Source organism: Petaurus breviceps, unplaced genomic scaffold, assembly GCF_028583685.1.
Source record: "Petaurus breviceps papuanus isolate PSGF00001 unplaced genomic scaffold, PetGlider_PUasm1.0 151, whole genome shotgun sequence".
NCBI lineage: Eukaryota > Metazoa > Chordata > Mammalia > Diprotodontia > Petauridae > Petaurus > Petaurus breviceps.
The window spans coordinates 35,021,813-35,043,424 of NW_027185712.1; the positions used below are offsets into that span (position 1 = coordinate 35,021,813).

General features: G+C 37.5%; 1 protein-coding gene across 2 annotated transcripts in view; it reads right to left on the minus strand.

The window, feature by feature from the left end:
- The window catches only part of DAP (death associated protein), a 74,925-nt gene that overhangs the window by 36,783 nt on the left and 16,530 nt on the right, over positions 1–21,612 (minus strand). Inside the window, exon 3 of one of the 2 annotated variants that reach the window (XM_069077167.1) lies at positions 2,082–2,233. The exons of the other annotated variant lie outside the window; for it this stretch is intronic. Coding sequence (XP_068933268.1) covers positions 2,113–2,233 — 121 coding nt within the window. The 3' untranslated portion in view covers positions 2,082–2,112. Of the gene's footprint in view, positions 1–2,081; positions 2,234–21,612 lie in introns of those variants that run through there. 2 annotated transcript variants of the gene reach the window in all.

Here is a 21,612-nt window from a genome sequence, read left to right on the forward strand (position 1 = left end):
TATCTATCTATCTATCTATCTATCTATCTATCTATCTATCTATCTATCTATCTATCTATCTATCTCATGATTTACATGAAACAATTAGTAACAAAAGGCCAGTGACTGGACAATTCTGACATTGCGCCACACTATTAAAGAATGACAAGGCAAGAGGTAATATGTCTCATGAAATAATGATTAGATGAGAGGTCCTAGTTTAAACATGAGTAAATTAAAAACTCTGCTCCTTGAAGTATTCAAAATTGTCAAACATGAAAGAGATCTTGCTTAAACACTGGAAAGGTCAGAGACACAATTCAGATTAAAAAAGGTAGGAGGAAGTGATCAAAGGGTCATAAACCTCTGTTCATTTCAACTGAAAGCGAAGGGTAAACAGAATGAGAGATTAGCATAACAGAGCATAACTCAGCTGCTATCTAGGGACTATTCTCTATCTAGCCAGCATTTAATCCAGGTTTAGGTTTGAAGCCTTTATCTCCATTAGAAACAATTAAAATTTCAATGCTGAAAGCCAATGACACTATGGCATCCTGACAGTCTTCATTTTATCTTGGACAAGACCCAGACTGGTAAAAGAGGTTGTTTGATCGGATATCTAATTACTTTAGTCTGAAGAGATAACAGTATTTATAAGATTCTCATAATGAATTCCTCCCAAACTTGTGTTCAAAAAGACAACCTATACCTTTTGAGTACTCATGCTTGCTGTGTGTGGTACACAGAATATCATCTTCCCATATTTTCCCTTAAAATATTCCTCTGAATGTGTATAATTCTTGTCTGCACCATTTATTGAGCACTTATTCTATGTCTTATGTTAGGATTATCTTTTTTATATGTTTATGTCTTATCTCTCCAATGTCTCCAACAAGACTATTGATTCCTCAGAGGCTGATTATTTCTTTGTCAACTCCTCTGGATGTTCAGTTCTGGGCATCACAGTTTAAGTATTTTGAGAGATTGGAAATTATCATATTCAGTCATTATAATATAATGGAATTATAATCAAGATTAAGGCAACTAGGATACTGATGGGAATTCAGTTCATGTCAGATGAGGATCAACTGAAGAATTGGGAATTATTCCTTAAGTATTTATAGGGCTGTCAAATGGAAGAGCAATAAGACTTATTTGGTTTGAAAAGAACCAGAAGCAATGGATGGAAGCTGAAATTTTGGCTTGGTGTCAAGTAAAACTTGCTCATTATCTGAGTTGTCCAAAAGTGAAATGGGTTGCCTTCAAAGGTGGGAGACTGGGTTTACCTGCTTATTTCAACAGAGGCTGGATAATTGCTGGTCAGTATTGTCACAGTAGGGGTTTCTTTCAGACATGAGTTAGACTAGAAGACCACTGGGGTCCCTTCTAAATCTCAAATTCTGTGACAACATTCCATGTCCTCAGAGCATATTTCCTCCTGGGGAGGATGGAGGACAAAAGGGAAAGGGATACAATAAGTACACAAAGAAATGGGGGAAAAAAAAAAAGGGATGCACTAGGCTTTTCTTGAAGAAACTGTTAAAACAACCTTAGAGAGAAAGAAGAATTAGGAGAGTACAGCCATCATAAGCAAATGCCACTGGATATGACAGTTAAGAGGCCGTTGGTGAAACTCATAGAGTTATGATAGATTCATAGGCATGGAAGACAAATTGTAATGGAGAAGGAAAAAAATGGCCCTCCTCTCTCTAGGCAGCTAGGTGATAAATGTTGGTTCTGGAGTCAGGAAGACCCAAGTTCAAATCCAACCTCAGATATGTTCTCACTAAGTGACCCTGGGTAAGTCAGACTCAGTTTTCTCCAATGTAAAATAGGGATAATAAAAGCAGCTACCTCTAAGGACTGTTGTGAAGATCAAAAAAGATAATATTTGTAAAAAAGTATCTGGAACAGTACATAGAACATAGTAGGCACTATACAAATGTCTATTCACCTTTTTCTTCCTCTCATCAAAAATAAGTAATGCTTGCTGTGCTGGTGGACTTGGTGGTGATGTCTGAAAAATTCCACCTTCAGTCTTGCCCTGTGAGGATAAGGTTTTTTTTTCTATCATTGAAGAGAGGTACTGTAATCTTGAGATACTCTTAGGAAAAGTAAAACCTTGTGAGACTTTTAACAGAAATGGTTCCTCTGTGATAACATCTCTGTATAATTTTTTTTTTTGGTCCAGACTTGAACTTTCATCTGTGTAGGAAAATTCAGGGTGTCTTGCATATCTCCACGGCAGATATTCCTAGAATGTAAAGCCCACAGAGTACAGACTATTACAATGTTTTGCAAAGAGTAGGTATTTAATAAATATTTATTAATTGATAAACGTCACCAATAAATACTGACTAGGAATAGAACGTGAGAGGGAAAGAGAAAGGACAGTGATTCCTGAAAAATGCAGGTAGTCAAGGTCACTGGGAAAAGCAGGACCATTTTTATTTTACAACTGAATGAACCACGACTGGCTGTCATGTTCTGTTCATTCTTCCCTTCTCCTGCCATGTAAACTAACTAGGGAATTTTAACAGGGAAAAGCCTACAGTGGTATTTATCACTTTTCTTACATGTCAGTGTGTCATGTGTAACAATTAATTTGATGATCTCAAATTAGACCTGACAGCCTGCCAGCCCCTGGATAATATAGCCTGCTCAGTTTTAGCAAACACACACATTGCGCCTCTTCTGCACAGTCTCTAAGTATAAACATGTATTCTCACTCTCTTTCTGATGCTCCCCTTACCTCATACCAACTGTTCAATATTTCTCCACTTTACATACTGCTGTGCCCCAATTTTAGAAAGTCTGATAACCCTCCCAGTAGTCCCTCTAGGAAACAGCTCTCCTAATGTGTTTCAATGTTTCTTTACAGATCATTAACCATTTGACAGAGACTGCCAAGGGGAGATGGGGAGAGCAGAGGGGACAGAGAAACTTAAAAGCCTAAGTGTTAGAAGCCTCTAACCCTCTCCCCCTCCCAGCCAAAGGAAAACTAATTAAAAAGAAAAAAGCAAAAGACAAATAACCTCTCAAATTAAACTTAAGTCAGCAGAAAAAAAATTAGCTTTGACTTAGGAAATTCCTACTTACACTCAAATTTTCAGGAAACCATCTATTTGTTTTAGTCAAAACATAGATTAGAGACTAGGTCCAGGACAAGAGGAGATTGCCCTTGGCAGGGAGCTCTTCTTACCCCATAAAAATCCTTGACTACAGAAATCAGGCAACTAGCCCATATAGAACAAATAGGTTATGCCATGACCAAGCCCGTGCTGAAGAAACTGATTTGTTTTTATAATAACCCAGATGAAAACTGTTTAAGGAGGAAGGCCAATGTTCTATGAGGAATACCCGACATCTAGTATGGAATAGCTCCTTCCCACACTGAAAAATCTTTACACATTTCAAAAAATTGCTATTTCCTACCATCCCTTAAGGACTGCAGTTAGGAAAGTGTCCATAAAACTGAATTTAATCACAGAAGCTGTGCAGTGAAGACGTTCGATGTTCGATGTACCAAAAAATCCTTTTTACACATCTCTATGTAAGCCACTGCTGCAGCCAAGTTGCCGCCAATAGAAGGGCAGCCATTTTTAGACCCCTGCTACTTGGTGATACGTGGTGCCAAAGAAATAAAGACAGACAGGACATAGAAACCAGCCCCTTCCTTGTCCTCTTATCTCAACCTCTCAACAACTTTCTTTTTAAACATAGCAATTATCAATAAATACTTCATGATGAAAAATCCTTAGAGGAAAAAAGGAAAACCTTAATTACTGTACATTAATCAGAATGTAGAAATCATAGTATTTTAGGGTTTGAAGGGATATTAGAGATCAAGTGAGTTCAACCTTCTCAATTTCATAGATTTCCGGGGGGTGGAGAGTGGGGGTGAGAAACTTAGGTGCAGAGGGGTAAATAATTTGCCCAAAGGTCACACACAGCTGGCAGAGAAAAGACTAAAACCATTGTTTCCTGACCCCCAATCAAGTAATGTTTTCATTAAACTATGCAGTATTTTTAAAGTGGGGGCTATGACCTTCAGAAAGTCACTTAACCTCTCTGACCTCATACTTAAGACCAGAGAAGCTTAGATTCCACATCATGTAGATACTTCTTCTGAGACTCCTATGGCATGCCTCCTTTTTTGCCTCTCTAGATCATAAGATTTAGAGCTGGAAGGGACATTAGGGGTCATCTAGTCCAAGTCCTTCATTGTACAAAGGAGGAACGGAGGCCCAGAGAGGTTAAGTAACTCCCAAGGTCACAATGGAAGTAACAAAGCTAGAACCTGAACTCTGGTCCTGACTCCAAATTGAGTATGCTTTCCACTATGCATTGCTTCTTAAGCTTATTCCTTTTTGGAAAAATGAAGGGAGGAAAGGGGCAAAACTGATAAACTAAGAAGGCTTATTCAGGAAACAAAATAGAAATTTATTTTTAAAGCATTTTTTATCAAAGAAAAAAATCCACCAAACTGAACTACCTATATCCATAGTATTTTATACTGACAAATGCTGCAGACAGCTTTGGGCCAAATAGAGAATAAATGTGTAAAACCATGTCCCCTTCTCATTAAAACCCCAAGGTTGGAGTTGGCAATATATTTCATTATACTCCATTACAGTCATCCCCATTACAATGCTGAGTTATGACATCTTCAATGTTGACTCCTAAGGAAAGTATTAAAATGAGATGGAGAAATCTCTCCTAACTTAAGGACTTTTCCAAGACTCAAATTGCTAGGTATTCATTTAAAGAATCACTACAGCAAAAACCAAAATATAAATGGTGCGTATATTTCTTGTGTATTGCAAATGAGGGCAGCTAGGTGGCACAGTAGATAGAACATCAGGCCTGCACTCAGAAACACTCATCATCCTGAGTTCAAATCTGGCCTCAGACATTAATGGCTGTGTGACCATGGACAAGTCACTTAACCCTGGCTTGCCTCTGTTTCCTCATCTGTAAAATGAGCTGGAGAAGAAAATGGCAAACCACTCCAGTATCTTTGCCAAGAAACACCCAAATGGGGTCATGAAGGGTCAAACATGACTAAAAACGACTAAGCAACAAAACGACAAAATAATATAAAAAATAAACCAAAAAAATTTGATCAATGGTATAAACAAAATGCATTAAAAATATTTTTAAAAGGCTTGCTCAATGAACCATATAAGAGTAGAAAGTCCCTTTCTCACTATCTCAAGAATGGTGAAGTATAATAATTTCAAGTTAAAAAGATACTATATAACAGAATAAAATAATTACATAATAATGAACATCGCTACTTAGATCTCTATAACATTTTTTCAAAATGCTTTTATACATATGGTCATATTTTATTATCAAAACAACCCTATGTATGGGCAGGTAGGTAGGTACCATTATACCCATTGTTTAGATGAGGAAACTGAGACTTAGGTTAAATGACTTTCCCAAAGTCATACTGTTAGGAAGCAAACTGTTAAGTGGGATTTAGACTCAGTATATACATACATGCCTGGGCTCAAATTCTGTCCTACTTACTACCTCTGTGATTTTGAATAATCACTTCTAACTTCTTTGGATCTTAAATAATCCAGCTATAAAATGAGCATACTGGAATACAATAACAATAATATAAATAAATAGGAACCATGTATATAAAGTACTTTGTTTTGTTATCTCATCTGATTCTTACACCTCTGTGAAGTAGGTGCTCTTATTATCTTCATCTAACAAATAAAGATACTGAAGACTTCTAGGGTCCTTCTAACTTTAAATTCTATGGCTCTATAGTGACCCTAGTTAGTAGCAGAACCAACTAGAACCCAGGGCTCTTTTTTTTTTTTAAAGCAACTGGGGTTAAGTAACTTGCTCAAGGTTACACGGCCAGTTGTTTCTGGGTGTGGTGCTGAGTGTCTGAGCCCGCATCGATCCCCAGGTCTTCCCGCCACTGGGGCCTATGCTCTTACTCACTGAGCCACCTGGCTGCCCCTCCAGGGCGCTTTCCTTCAAGGTCATGCTAGTCTCAGGAAAGCAAGAATATTTCAAATAAGAGATGGAGAAACATGGTAGGCTAACTGGGAAACCAGATGTACCCAAAGAAGGTTATGTGAACTTTCTGGATTTTCAGCTTTAAGTACTCATAAAATATGCCATAGGTATTTTTTTTTTTAAACCTTGAGAAGAGTTAGAATTTCACTGCCTTATTTTTTGTAAGTGGTATCTGAAAATGTCTTTTTTTTTCTTGTTCCAAGATACCCTAAGGGCAACTGATTCACTAATGACTCACAGGGAAGAGAACAAGTCATAGACATCCCACTACCACATCTTGGCAGCTTCTCTTACATTTATAAAAAGTCTTTCACCCAATGATGGCAAACTCAGCTATCTGAACATATCAACTCAGAAGGTTTTTTAAAAAGTTTACAGTAACTCCCATTTCCTCATCTTTTCTTCCCCTCTTCTGGCTATAATTTGACACTTTTTCCCCCACAGCATTTTAAAGTAAAGAATATGCCATTAGCTCAGCCTTGCCAAAAATGAAAAAAATTTTACATTTATTTGCCCCTGTAATCTCCTCTAAAATCTTTGGCACTAATAAAACAAATTCTTTCTTCAACAGAATCTGATGTTCAGCTCATCCTGCACCACCCTTCCCTTCCTACATTTAAGGCACATTTCCCCCTCCAATTAAAACCACCACAAATTTAGCTACAATGAATCACAGGTTTGCAACAGTACTCCTGCTTCTTGATTTCAAGTTTTCTGTTTACTCACAGCTATCTCCAGAACATTTATTAATTGTAATTTCTAAGCTCAAATTTTGTCTTTGCACTTATGATATGGATTTCTCCAATTTCAATCCCAGTGCTTAAAAAGATGCATAACGACTATATATGATTGCCCTGAACATCAGCTTTGTCTGTACCCTCCCCCAATATCTTTTCTTTTTCTATAGCTTATAGAACATGAATGGATGTGCTTCTGAAGAGCTGAGAGATGAGGGGTTGCAAAGTGTAAGTCAGTGGCTATTTAGTAGGAGTACAGAGACCCTTTGACAGATGCTTTATAAAACTGAGTCTGCATCTGGCAATTTGTGGAGAAAAAAAAATCACATAAAGTTTTCCATATGAAATGGAAACTGGGGCTTTTCTTAAGCCAGTGGAGAAGTGTTACCTAGGTTTACTAAAAGCACCTAATTATTTTTTCAAAATCGCTAAGTACAATTTTTAACTGCTCTTACGAATTCTGTCTCACTCTTTGCTAAAGGTTGGATAAAACCTAGCTGCAAGAAGATGCCAGGTGGACAAGATTTATTTGGCTATTAAAGAGTCTACAAATGGCTGTAAATCTCTTTTTTATAGTAGCAATGATTTCATCTACTAAACTAGTTCTTCTCAAAGGACCAATTAAAAGACATTGTGGTTGTAAATTCAATAGGGTGAATGATATCCTTCTACAACAGGTCAAAGTTTACTGGGGAAAAAATGTTGACTCCTGCTCTAGAAAAACTTCACATAAAAAACTAAAAACAAAAACACCACTCTTATAGAGACAGGAAGCATTTGCTGCTCCCAGACTGGAATCTGGAGTAATTTATACATTTTGTTCAATTTTAGACAGTAATTTTTTTTAAAGGAGGGGGAGGAACCCTGTACAACAGCATTACAACTAGATATCAGACAAGCTAAATGTTAATGATGAACAAAAAATTTCCTATCTCCATATAGTTTAGATAAAAGGCTTCTTCTTTTAAATTCATTTTTGTAATGAAATTGTTTATGTGCCTTTGCTATTTTAGAAGTGGTGAGGTTTTCCCCCATTTTACCTACTGGCTGATCTAAATGTAATGCATTGTCAAAGTAAAACAGTAGAGTAAAATGCTTTGCCCTCCAGGTACTTATCTTTTAATAAATGACTACTACCTGTCAGGCACTATACTAGGCACTCAGAATACAAAGACAAAAAGGAAGCAGTTAAGAGATAAATGGAAGAAGTGGGACTGAATTGAGCTTAGAAATAGAACTTTCACTGATAAAAAGTTTTCCACCTGCCATTTAATTAGTGTAAAGCATTTGGTCAAGCCATTTCATTTCTTTGGACCTCAGTTCCTTACTCTGTAAAAGGAAAGATTTGTACTGGATGTCTGATTGCTAAGGCCTTTCTAATTCTAACATTCTGTGATTTTGTGAGTATCTATTAACTGTTTACTAAATGATTTATTTCCAACTTTGTTTCCTTTGGGAGAATTTTTTTTTTCATGGAAAAAAGCTTTATGTACAATTCTGTTACATGTTAAATGAGGAACATAATTCCTCATTCATTGCTCAATTTTTGCAATGTTTTTAAATTGTGACCAGTTTCCTAAAAACTACACTTACATAAAATTTGACTGTACTTCTAAGAGAGGTTTTAGATTTACCTAAATGTAAATCATACACAAAAGAACACTGACAAACCAAGAGTATGCAGACTATGCTAAAATTATCAAGATTGTACCAACTGTCCTGTTTTATTTTCTAAAGCATTAGAGGAATGGAGGCATTGCTAGAAATATACACTGCTTGATGAACAAAGGAATTTTTAACCCTAAATCATTAAGAGACTTGTGACAGAGACACTGCTTTAGTTAACTTCTATTAGCAAAAGGACTCCAGCGAGGCCTGATCAACATGGTAGTAAGTCTTCCCACCAACCACAAGGGCCATTACCAGGCCTATCAACGAAGGGCTGGGACTGGACAGAGCAAGGTAAGAATCAAAAGCAGGGCCCTTGGCAGTGGCAGCAAATACTCCTGGGACTACCAATCCATAGCCCAGAAATTTAAAGAGCCCCTTTCTGGACCTCCAGGGATAAGGATGGCAGAATAGACCCCAGCTGGAAAAGTGTCACCTAGGTTTGGTAAGGAAATTTTAATTATGGCTTTTTTTAAATAACTGTTATTTCATTAAGTACCTTAGCTTTGAACAGATTATATTCTCTGGCAGATTAGTAAAAGTAACTACATTAGCAGAAATTTATGACCTCTAGTTTTGAAAAGATTTATGCTACAGAAGTGAGTATCTTGAAAATGGAATAAATTTGTTGGGGAGACCCACATGTGAATCAGTGGGTGTCCCAGGTAATACAATGGTTAATAAACTCCACTGCATTTCTAATATTCTATGACTCTGCTAAGTCCCTCACTAGTACCTACTACAAGATACCAGAAACTAATTTGGGGAAAGGAGGTGTTACATTAAAATACCTTTTCTTTGTGCCTCTTGTGTTCACATAAAAATAATTTTTAAATATCCTGGCACAATGTATTACAGTGGAAACATAAAGGAAATAGATATTTCTCTCCAGTAACATACCTGTTCAATTAAACTTCATTGTTGTATACAATTGAATGGGTGATCTGTTAATTTGCATTCCATGTATGTGGCTTTATTCAAATGAGAAAATATTTTCAAAAGATACTGGGTTTCCTTAAATAACAACACACAAAAAACCAAGAGTCATTAGTCCTCAAAAACTTAATGTATGTAGATGTTCTGGGCTGTCTCTGTAGGGGAAAAAAACAATAAACAAAAGAAAAAACATCTGAGAGTATTATTTCCTTTCTTCACTCCATACCAACCTGACAAAAAGGGAGTTTTACTTATGAATGAGAGTGTGAAAATCTGTTTTGGGGGAGAGGGAAGAATCTCAGAAGCTAATAAATCACACCTGGTTCCTCCACCAGTTTTGAAATGAAGAACAGATGTACTACAAACACAGTATCAAAGCCTATTACTGAACAGTAACAGACATCCTTGGAAAGCCAAGGGGCTTTAACCACTTTCTTTCTCACCCTTGAATTAAAAGAGTCCAGCCAGGCACTTTTGACATATGGATGCCCATATGCTCTCTCACTCTGTGGGTATGCTTTGATTCACTACCTGCCAGATTTTAAGTCCTTCTCCAGAGACAACAGAAATCAGAACAATCTACAGAGACAGTACAAATTTATACCAATGCTAAATAGATGCCACTTTCTAAGACAGCTGAGGGTGTCAGAGTATATATATTATGCCTTATATCAATTTGACAAAAAACTTTCCAAATGATATATAGCTTTACTATAATACTGATATTCCTAAGATAGACAAAAAAAGAAGCTTTAGAACAAATATTTATATATTCATGGATACACACAGAACAAAATAAAAAATGTAAATACTGATACGTCATCAATCTGAGTACCAATTTTCTAAGTGCAAGGCACTATACTATGTAATGTGGTTACAACATATGTTTCTGTTGCTGGAAAAGAAGTGGTGATGCAATGATTGGGAAAATTGTTAAAAAAAAAAAGGAACAAAAAACTATGGCATACAAACTTAACAGTTATTGTGTGAATGAGAAACATGGGATCTGCATGAACTGATAGAGAGTGAAATATAAATAACCAAAACACACACACACACACAATGGCAAACACTATAAATGAAAAGATCACTAAAAGAAGGTGAACTCTTAATAAGTGAAAAAAGCTGTGAATGACCAATAGATCAATTAATGAAACAGGTCCTCCTCCTCATGGCAGAGAAGGGGGGGATTATTAAGGTAGACTGTTGTATACATTGTCAGATGGGGTCACTGTATGAAATATTTATAGTTCTTTTCCCCCTTTGTTACAAGAGAGAGTTCAGTCTGAAAGGGGGAACAGTTCCCCTGAAATGACTGATATAAAGACAAAAACCACCAATAAGTCATTTTTAAAGTGATAAAAAATCAGTTAAATGAAATCCAAAAATACAAACTGTTACCTTATACTTAGAAGCCTAAGATATATGGCTGTATCTCTATAAGTCTATATGTATGTATACACATATAAAAATAAAAATTTACCTGATCGTCTAAATCTCTTACAGTCTTACCATGGCATATGGTATATATGTGTGTGTATGTGTGTGTGTATACACACACCATGTTTATAGTCTGATGCTTCGTAGCTATCTGATGCCTGACTAGTAAAGTGTTACCAATTATTTTTTATGATGTTACACAATCTCAGTAGATCATAAGCTTCCTGAAGGCAGAAGTTTAATCTTTTTTTTCCTTCAAATCCTCTCAATAATATTTACCACAGTGCTCTTCTATACATTATCCTCAATAAATGCTACAGGCCAGCTGACTGATCATATTTGAACCTGTGCTGACCTACTTAATTCCTTTTCTTTATGTAAATTGTAACATTTCTGAGCAGGAAGATTATTTAAGATATTTAGTCCAATACCCTCATTTTACAAATATGAATCCTACCTCACAGGGCTGTTCTGAGACAAAATGAGATGTTTGTAGGGCCCTTGCAAACCCTGGAACACTAGATAAATATATGCATTTGCCACCAAATGTTACTTAAACAGACCATACAGTGTTATTAATTGTATTCTATTAGTTTTTTCTTACCAATGTAAACAGAGTTACATACTTAACATTTTAAATGGCCACATCTTTGGTATGGAAATGATGAGAATGGTGGAGGATGTGCACTTAGTTTTAGAATTTGTGATAGAGAAGGAAAAGAAAACCTGGAATAACATGACATTCACCATCAAAGTGGAACAGAAAGAATATATAGGATTCCAGGTACTAAAATTCTACATAAGTCAATTAAGTACGAATATGAAAGTCTCAAGAATGAAATTCTAAAGATAAAGAGACAATTCCATTTCCAGAGCTGTCCTTTGTATATTTACCAAATGGTATGACACTTTCCTTGAGTATGGACATGAAAATGGAGAATAGTTTTCCAGGTAGAGACCTCACAGTTTTGTATAAGAAAACAAACACTATTACATGATATATTTCAAAAATCTGTAATTATATAGACTACAGGAAACATGCATGAGGCAAAATGGTACAATGGAAAGGCAATCTGGATTCAAGTCCCATTTTATTAACTATATGACTCTGGACAAGTGAAAGGAGAGGGATTAGACTGGGTAACATCTGAGATCACTTCTGGATCTAGGTCTGTGATCCACGAGGAGGAAAAGGCACAGTTGTTTAAAAAGACCAGTGTTGATGTCTAAAGCACTCAACAATTAACTTATTTTTTATTTTACTTTATTTTTTGGAAGGGGGAAGGCAAGGCCATTGGGGTTAAGTGACTTGCCCAAGGTGACACAGCTAGTAAGTGTCATGGGTCTGAGGATAGATTTGAACTTAGGTCCTCCTGACTCCAGGGCCAGTGCTCTATTCACTGTGCCACCTAATTGTTCCTTAACAATTAACTTACATCTTAATTTCCTTTTTTTTCTTCCACCTAAGACTTTTAAAAGACAATCCAGAAGATGGGAGGAAGCTAATAAGAAGGTAATAACAGAAGATGAATATAAAAGAATAGCATGGGAAAGGAGAAAAGAATAAGCATTTGTGCAGTGCCTACTACATGCCAGGGACTGTGCTGAGTGCTTTTCAATTATTATCTCATTTGATCCTCACAACAATCCTTTGAGGTGGGTGTCATTATCATTCCCATTTTTGCTGTTGTTCACTTATTTCAGTTGGGTCCAACTCTTTGTGACCCCTTGTGGGGTTTTCTTAGCAAAAATACTGGAGTGGTTTGTCACTTCCTCCTCCAGCTCATTTTACAGATGAGGAAAATGAGACAAACAGAAGTTAAATGACTTGCCCAGGATCACACAACTAGTAAGTGCCTGAGGCCAAATCTGAATGCAGGCCTTCCTGACTGCACACACAGCACTCTAACCTCTGTGCCAGCAGCAAGCTGCTTCACCTGGGAGTCAAAATGCCCTGGGCTTAAGTCTTGTCTCCAGCATGCTAGTTGTGTGACCATAAGCAAGTCATATAATCTCTCAGTGTGCACAGATTAAGCTTCTAAGAATAAAAATTACAACACTGTTAGAAGTATCTACACCAGAAGCTCCTTATAAAACAAAACAAAAATGGCAGATTAAAAGATTGGGGCAAAGTATAAATATAGTTTACCTATGTTTTAGCAAAGAATTTAACAAAGTATTTTTATGCTCTTCTTCTAGACAAAATGCAGAAGTATATACAAGCTAAGTTATTGTTATTATGTGATAGCACAATTAGGTTATGAACTAGTTAAATAGCAGAGAATCACTAATGATTCAATGTCAGTAATAGCTAGTAGCATTTATATAGCGTGTTAAGGTTGCCAAGAGATTAACACTATCTTATTTGAGCCTCACCACAATCCTGTGAAATAGCTGCTTTTATTGTCCTCATTTTACAGATAAGGCCACCTGAGGATGAAAGCTGTGTCCAGGGTCACACACCTAGTAAGTCTCTGTAGCAGGATTTGAACTCAGGTCTTCCTGACTTCTCTACTCATAGGCACATAGCTGTCTAGATGCAATGTCCACTTAAGATTCTTTAGGGATGTCCCAGAGGTCTCTGCTGTTTCTCATGAGACTTAGATAAAGACATGGGTAGAATACTTAGGCCAATTTTGCAGATAGCACATTAGCTAACGTTGTATAGCAGTCAAGATTAGAAAATAATCTAATAAGATTGTTATTTGTCCTTATTAAATATCAAGTCTTTGAGTAAAAAAAAAAATCACCATCACAAATCAAGGCATAACTAGAGAGCAGTTCATCTGAAAAAGATGTAGAGTGGGACACAAACTTAAAATGAGCCTATAGCATAATGTGGCTGCCAAGCAAGGCAACAAAATCACATGCTGAATTAAAAAAGAACTGCACAAAACTAGAGTTCATAGTATGGCTGTGCTCCACTCTGGTCAGAGCACAGATGTACACTGAGTTCAGTTTCACGTATCACCCATACTTCTGATATGGCCAACATAGTATACGAACTCGGGTTTTATGATTTTATGTCCAGGGGCTCCTTTGATCACACGTCCCTTTATTGTACATGAATTCCCTTCTTATACTCCAGAGTACAGCCCAATTGGCCTCCTGGCAATTGTTCCTCACACACCCTGATGCCTTGGCATGGATTGTCCCCCATTCCTAGACTCCATTTCCTTCTCACCTCTGCCACTTGGAATCCTTCATTTCTTTTAAAAATCAGCTCCAATACCACATTCTAAAAGATGCCTTTACTGATTTCTGCAGTCCCACTTACTCATCTCCTCAATGACCTTGTATTTATTTTGTATATTCTTTCATAGTTACATGTTGTCTTAACCAATAGAATATAAAGTTCTATAAAGTTCATTTTTATCTTTCTGTGCCTGGTACAGAGCAGATGCCTAATAAATGGTTGCTGAATGAATGCATGCAATATTTTTCTGAAGGTAAGCAGATGGCAAAAATTATGTCCCTTTACAAAGGGAGGAAACTGAAGCACTGGAAGGAAGCTCCCTAAAGTTCACCCAGCATCTAAATTCAGACCATCGAACATCTGCCAAAGAACCACCTAATGCAGGGGTCTCCAAGCTCGGTAGCTTCTGTATGTGGGCAAGCTGACACCATCACTTTCTCCTGAATACCAGCAGGAAGAATCCCTGGGGAATTAATAGTTCATCTCTAAGCTACCAAATGCAAAGGACACATCCCTTTTAAAAGACTAATGGCACGTGATTGCATATATAGAACCAATATAAAACTGCTTACCTGTCTTAGAGAGTGGGAAGAATAGAGATAGAGGGAGAAAATTTGGAACTCAAAATTTTATAAAAAAATTAATGTCAAAAAATTGTCTTTACATATAATTGGAAAAAATAAAACATTTTTAAAAGGCTAATGGCTCCTGTTTCAGTGCTTATAAATATATTCCCTGGTAGGCAGGATGAAGATTATAACTTGCTCCAGAGCATGGTTTAATGAAATGGATAATAACACATTCAACCGCTTCAAGGTGAAATTTCTGGGCACACAGGCTAAGAAAACCAAGCTGATTTGTCAGTACTTACTGTCATAGTTGTGTTAAAGCTAGTATTTGGCTTTTTATTTTATTTTGTTTTCAGAATAAACTGTAACCAAGAGCACTGCTAAAATCACTGTTTATGTACCAACTTCCATCTAAATGTCGATTCAGTTTTTCAGGCTTCTAGTTCACGTTACCATGAAGTGTATACAATAATAGAACAGACTGCTGCTACTGCTGAGTTAAAAGTCTTGAGCAACGCTTTACTCTGCTATGAGAAAAAAGTCAGATGTTGATGGTGCCTTTAAACTTTTAACTCCAAACATCAGTCAACTTTGCATTGTATGAATCCTAGGATTATGTGCCCTCAATTTAAGTAGCTTTTAAAATAAAATTTAAACAGAAAGCCCACCCATGACATAGTTTCTCTGATAACAAAAGGTTTTGAAAATGATTGATTCTACTCTCTAGAATTCATAATCCCAGTGGTAATTAAAGCTGTTCATCTTCATAAGTGCGCTGAAGTACTGGGCAGCTGTAAATGGTTGCAATTGCCAATCAAAACCGCAACTATAGACACTTGCTTTGACTTTTTTAAAGAAAAAAACCCCAAACAAACCTACAAAGAAATGCAAAAAGAATTGCCCTGTATTCTCATGAGGATGACTTCTATGTGGCTTTCTGAGTTTAAAGAATGAGAAGCATACATGCAAAATGGCACCATCAATCAACGTTGAAGGAAGTAGATTCTTACATTTCCATAGCATTTTCAGTTGCAAACTTAACCCTGGCCTCTTGACTGAAGTCAGGGAAGAAGTAGTACATAGTCCTACTTTTTTTTTTTTAAACCAAAGACTATATGATTTTTGAGATGTCTCTAACATATGATATGGAAAGGTAATCTTCTTATCACCATTTGTTATGTCCACTTCACAGAGATCTTTCAAATATATGCCAAGTGTTTCTGACCAGCAGGGAAGAAGAGAGATGACTTAAGGGTGAAAGGTTCATCCAAGTAACCCACTAGTACCTCAAGATTTTTCACATTCCCATTTTTAAAATTAATTAACTCCTTTTCTTCTTATTAGTTACAGTCATTTTATGGTTCCTTTTCCCTTGGAAAAAACTGGGCAGGGCTAGATATTTGCCACCATTTCTGAAGTCAGAAGAGCTCTGACAAGTAGAGTGAATTGATTTGGCAATAGAGAGACATTCCTCAGGGTTTAGGTGGAGTCCCTGGAAGGAAGGCAAATAGCATAGCCAACAACTGCTTTACTTCGCCTTGCTGAGTCAGCTTAAAAGGCTGGCCCTCAAGGCACAAACTACTCCCTCTTGGTCATTCTTTAGTAAGGCACTACCGAATCACACTCTGCAGTGGAATTATAAGTGAGGTCCTTGGGACTAGTAAAGGGATGGTGGTACAGCAAAGGCCTAAACACTGCAAGTATAGTCTGTGGGGTGGTAGGGTACAGATCTGAATTTTCTAATCCAAATTAACATTTCAAGCCCCTCTGAAGTAGAAAGAATATTGGACTTACAGGACTCGCATTTAAATCCAGTTCTGTTCCTCACCTAGTTCAGCACCATGATGTGCTGTCACTAAGAAAACCAAAAGCCATCCAAATTATGGTCATGGGGAGGGAGGGCTGTTTCATGCCTTTTTGAGAAGACATTATATATGGGTGAGGAAAGTGTCCTTTGAATGTGAGCTTAAAATAATTTCTTCTGTTTAGATGTTTCTTATGCTGGGATCCATGAAACTGTTTTTTAAAAAACTTTTGATAACCGTATTTCAATATAACCTCAGCAGTTCGGTGGTGCAGTGGATAGAGCACTAGGGTTGGAATCAGGAAGGTTCATATTCATGAGTTCAAATCCAGCCTCAGACAATTACTAGCTGTGTAACCCTAGGGAAGTCACAACCCTGTTTGCCTCAATTTCTTCCTCTATAAAACGGAGAAAGAAATGGTAAATCATTCTAGTATCTTTGCCAAGACAACTTCAAATGGGGTCATAAAAAGTTGGACAGGACTGAAAACAATTAAATAACAATAAAATTTCAATACAATTCATTTCCTTTGTAATCCTTTTGCATTTAAAAACATTCATCTAAGAAGAGGTCCACAGGCTTTCCCACACTGTCCAGGAGGTCCATGACAAAGAAATTATCATCATTCTACTTAGTAAGATCAACAGGCCTGAATTCTACAAGGAGGACAAGAAGAAACGAGACAAAGGATGATTTATAAATATTTTGTAAAATCATTATAAAAAGTAGACTGGAGTTTAGATAACTGGAGATTTTGGGGAAAAAAAAACAGATACAGTGGTCTTTCTGGCATAAATTAAGAAAATAGGTGATTAATGCCTGAGTTAATGGTGAGGAAAAGATAGTTTTTGGCAGGGAGAAATTTAGCTCTAAAAGGAAAAAAAGAAATTAGATGGTGGTTTAGGGTAGCAAGGTTAAAGGTTTTTGTAAGTTATTTTATTTATAGAGAAAGAGCCAAAGGATATAGAGGGATTAAAGATGATTTTTTTTATTTTTCTTAAAATTTTTAATTTATTATTTATATATTTTATTCTTTATTTTTTTTTTCCACCAGATTTTGACTTACAAATTTTCTCCCTGTTTTACCCCTACCCACCGCCCCACAATAGCAGTCCCACAGGACATCCCCTCCTCCAATCTGCTCTCTCCCATATTTTTACCCATACCCTTTTCGACTTTTCCAGTGGATCTCTATGCCCCAGTGCCTGTATATCTTATTTCCCAATTACATGTAAAATAGTATTAATAATAGTATATACATATACGTATATATATATTTGAATATTTGATTTTAAAACTTTGAATTCCAGATTCATTCTCTTCCTCCCTTGTCACTCACCCTTACCCTTACCCCTTACTGGGAAGATAAGCAGTTCAGTATGGGTTGTACATGTGTGGCTAATGCAAAACAATAACATAGTAGATATATTGTAAAAGACTGATGATATTTCCCTCCCTCCTATCCCACCTCCCACTTGTTCTATACTCTACTTTGATCCTGTCCCTTTTCAAAAGTGGGTGCTTCCAACTTCCCTCCCCGCCAGCCTGCCCTCCCTTCCATCATTCCCCCTCTCATCCTCTTCCCCCCCCCACTCTCCTGGAGGGTGAGATACCCTATTTAGTGTGTATGTTATTCCCTCCTCAAGCCAAATTCAATGGGAATAAAGTTGATCCATTCCCTTTTGCCTTCCTATTCTTCCCCTCCATTGTAACCATTTTCCCTTGCTTCTTCCATATGAGATAGTTTACCCCATTCTGTCTCTCCCCATCTCCTCTCATTATATTCCTCTCTCACCTCTTAATTATCATCCCTTCCTGTTAAATTGGTCCTGTGGCCTCTATGTATACTTGTAAACATATATACACACATTCACATATGTATTCATATGCCCATATACCCTCATATATAGACATATATATTTCTATTCCCTTCAACTACTGAGAAAAGTTTCATAAGTTACAATTATTGTTTTTCCATGTAGGAATGTTAATAGTTCAACTTTGATAAGTGCCTTATGATTTCTTTTCCCTGTTTACCTTCTCATGCTTCTCTTGCTTCTTGTATCTGAATGTCAAATTTTCTATTCAACTCTGGTTTATTCCAACAAGAATGCTTGAAAATCCTCTATTCCATTGAATGACCATATTTTCCCCTGAAACATGATACTCTGTTTTGTTGGGTAGGTGATTCTTGGTTTTAATCCCAACTGCTTTGACCTCCAGAATATCATATTCCAAGCCCTTTGAGCCCTCAGTGTAGAAGCTGCCAGATCCTGGGTTATCCTGATTGTGTTTCCACAATATTCAAATTGTTTCTTCCTGGCTGCTTGTAATATTCTCTCCTTAATCTGGGAATTCAGGAACCTGGCTATAATATTCCTAGGAGTTTTCTTTATGGGATCTTTTTCAGGAGGTGATAGGCGGATTCTTTCAACCTCTATTTTACCCTCTGGTACTAAAACATCAGGGCAGTTTTCTTTGAGAACTTCCTGGAGGATGATTTCTAGGTTCTTCCTTTGATCATGGCTTTCAGGTAGTCCAATAATTTTAAAATTATCTCTCCTGGATCTATTTTCCAGGTCAGTGGTTTTTCCCATGAGATATTTCACATTGCCTTCTATTCTTTTATTTGTTTGGATCTGTTTAACTGCATCTTGATTTCTCATAAAGTCATTAGCCTCCAATCTAATTCTGAAGCAATCAATGATTCTCCTCATTGAGCTTTTGAGATTCTTTTTCCATCTGACAAATTCGACTTTTTAAGGCATTCTTCTCCTCATTGTTTTGAGCCTCTTTTGCCATTTGAGTTAGTCTATTTTTTAAGGTATGACTTTCCTCAGTCAGGCTGTTGACTCTCATTTCGTAATTTTCTTGCATTGTTCTCATTTCTCTTCCCAATTTTTCCTCCACTTCTCTTATCTGCTTCTTAAGGTCCTCTATGGCCTGTAACCAGCTCATATTTTCATTTGAAGCTTTTGGTGCAGGAGTTCTGACTTCACTGTTTTCCTCCTGTTCCATGCTTTGCTCCTTTTTGTCCCCAAAATAGGAGTCTAATGTTAGAATCTTCTGTCTGCTTTGTTTCCTTTGCCTGGTCATGTCGCCCCTCAGTCACTTGACCCCTGGGCTTTTTGCCACAGTAGGACTCTGCCACCAGACAGGGGAGCTTTCCTCCCAAACGCTGGGGTTTTCTCAGCTGCCGGAGGTATTAGATGGGTGCCCTCTCTGAGGTCTCCACATGCTCTGGCAAGCTGGACACACACCCCAGGACCTCCACCCTAGACTGCAATCCAGATCCAAGAAGGTTAAAGCAAGAGCAATTACCCCTCACACTGGTGCTTGGTCTCCCTACAATCTGCAGGCCAGGAGCTGAAGCTGCCACTTGGCACTGGCTGGCTGTGCCAGCAGCTCAGTGGCTTCTCGCCCCAGGGGCAAAAGGCATGCACTCCCACTTACTGGGTCCCAAAGTCCAGACTGCACTGACCTCTCACTTTGTCCCCCCATATATGTGTTGATAAATCTGGAAACAGCCACAACTGCTGTTGCTCTGGAGTCCCTCAGGTGGCTGGTCAGGCCCGCCCTGGGGCTAAAGCCTCAGTTTGGGGCTAAAGCCTCAGTTTGGGGCTGAGCTCGGCTCTCAGAGCACTGCACTGGCTGATTCCTGCCCACCTGCTGGGCTGACCTCAGTGGGAGGTTAGCTTCCCTGTGTCATTTTGTGGGTTCTGCAGCTCCAAAGTTTGTTTAGAGTCCCCTTTTTACATGGATTAGGGAAGGTGGAACCCGGAGCAGCGGGGAAGTCCTGTTTCTACTCCCGATTTTTTTTTTAAAGAAAAGAAAACCCAAACTAGGGTATGACAGAAGCAAAGTTCTAGAGAAAACAAGAGGGAATAGGTTTGAAGATTTACCTAGAAGGAAAGAATGAGTAAAGATTACAGAGATATCTGAGAAGCAGAATAAGGGTCAATGAATGAGGTCACCATGGATGGCTTTTATCTTCGAAGAGGGAAGGCCTTCAAAATTCAAAAGGTTAGAATAAGGAAAGTCGGATTTGAGACTTAAAAAGCATGAAAAAAGTCTGTAATGATGAATCTAAACAATGCCTGGCGGAATCAATAAGAGATGAAAAAAGGCAGTGAGGCGTGGGGTGGATTTTAAGCTGGTCAACACAAAACCTGGGCCAAAACAGATGATAAAAGGGGCTGAGTGATTCATTCCCCTGCTCCCCAAAGGCACTTGTCTTGGCATCTTATTCTCCAGTTTAAGATCCTGTGGTTTGTAAGTCTACATATTGCTGGTTTTAATCAGAATAAGGCCCTGACCAATGGGTTCCTGGACAGCTTGACTCTCCTCATACTGTTAAGAGATCTAGAAAGACTCCCAGAACACTGGGTGCACCTTTCTGTGAAGGATTTAAGGGAAGACAAAGACAAAATAGTTCATAAAGTCATAAAGAATAAGAAGACATGGATTGGCTGTGATTTGAATCTTTGGAATGAGTGACGCTGATGAGATAAGATGCACTAAAAAAAGGGCCTGACTCAAGCCAGTAGATAGATGTTGCTATAAAAGATAAAGACCTGGCTGCTGGGGACAAAAACAATCTAATCTTATTATTAGCTAGGTTCCAAGGCACTTCATTCTGGCGAGACCAAATCTCCAAGATGATTAAGATGCTAAAATCTAGAGAGCTGGGGTATTCCATACTCCCCTAGCAATCTTTCATCCACTGGATTATTTATTCAAATTGCTCACTTTACATAAATCTTGCATTTCTCATAAAAAATCAATAGGAAGAAAATAAGTGGGTTGCTGCTTTTTTTTTTTTAAAGCATGCCAATAAATTATCATCTCTCAGTCCTACAAACTCTATTAGATTAAAAAAAAGGCACATGTAACTTATTCTACTTAAAATGACAACAAAATGCAGTTGGTTTAGTAACATTTGAAGACCTTTTGCTGGCAAAGTATCTTATTGTAACTAAGCACAGAAAGTCTTTATGAAGACTCAATGTTTCCAAATCTGGTTGAAGTTAATCTCATTAAGGAAAATTTTAGCAGAGTGGACACTGGTTTCATGTTCTGAAGCACAATTTTGTGAAACTTGATGTCTGTTACAGTACTCTCATGAAATAGATGTTTTCTCATAGGTTAAAACTAAGAAAAATATGCAGACCTGTCATGCTTCCAAATTTAATAGGTAACTCCTAAATTCCTTCTCTTTCAATTGTGCTTTCTGT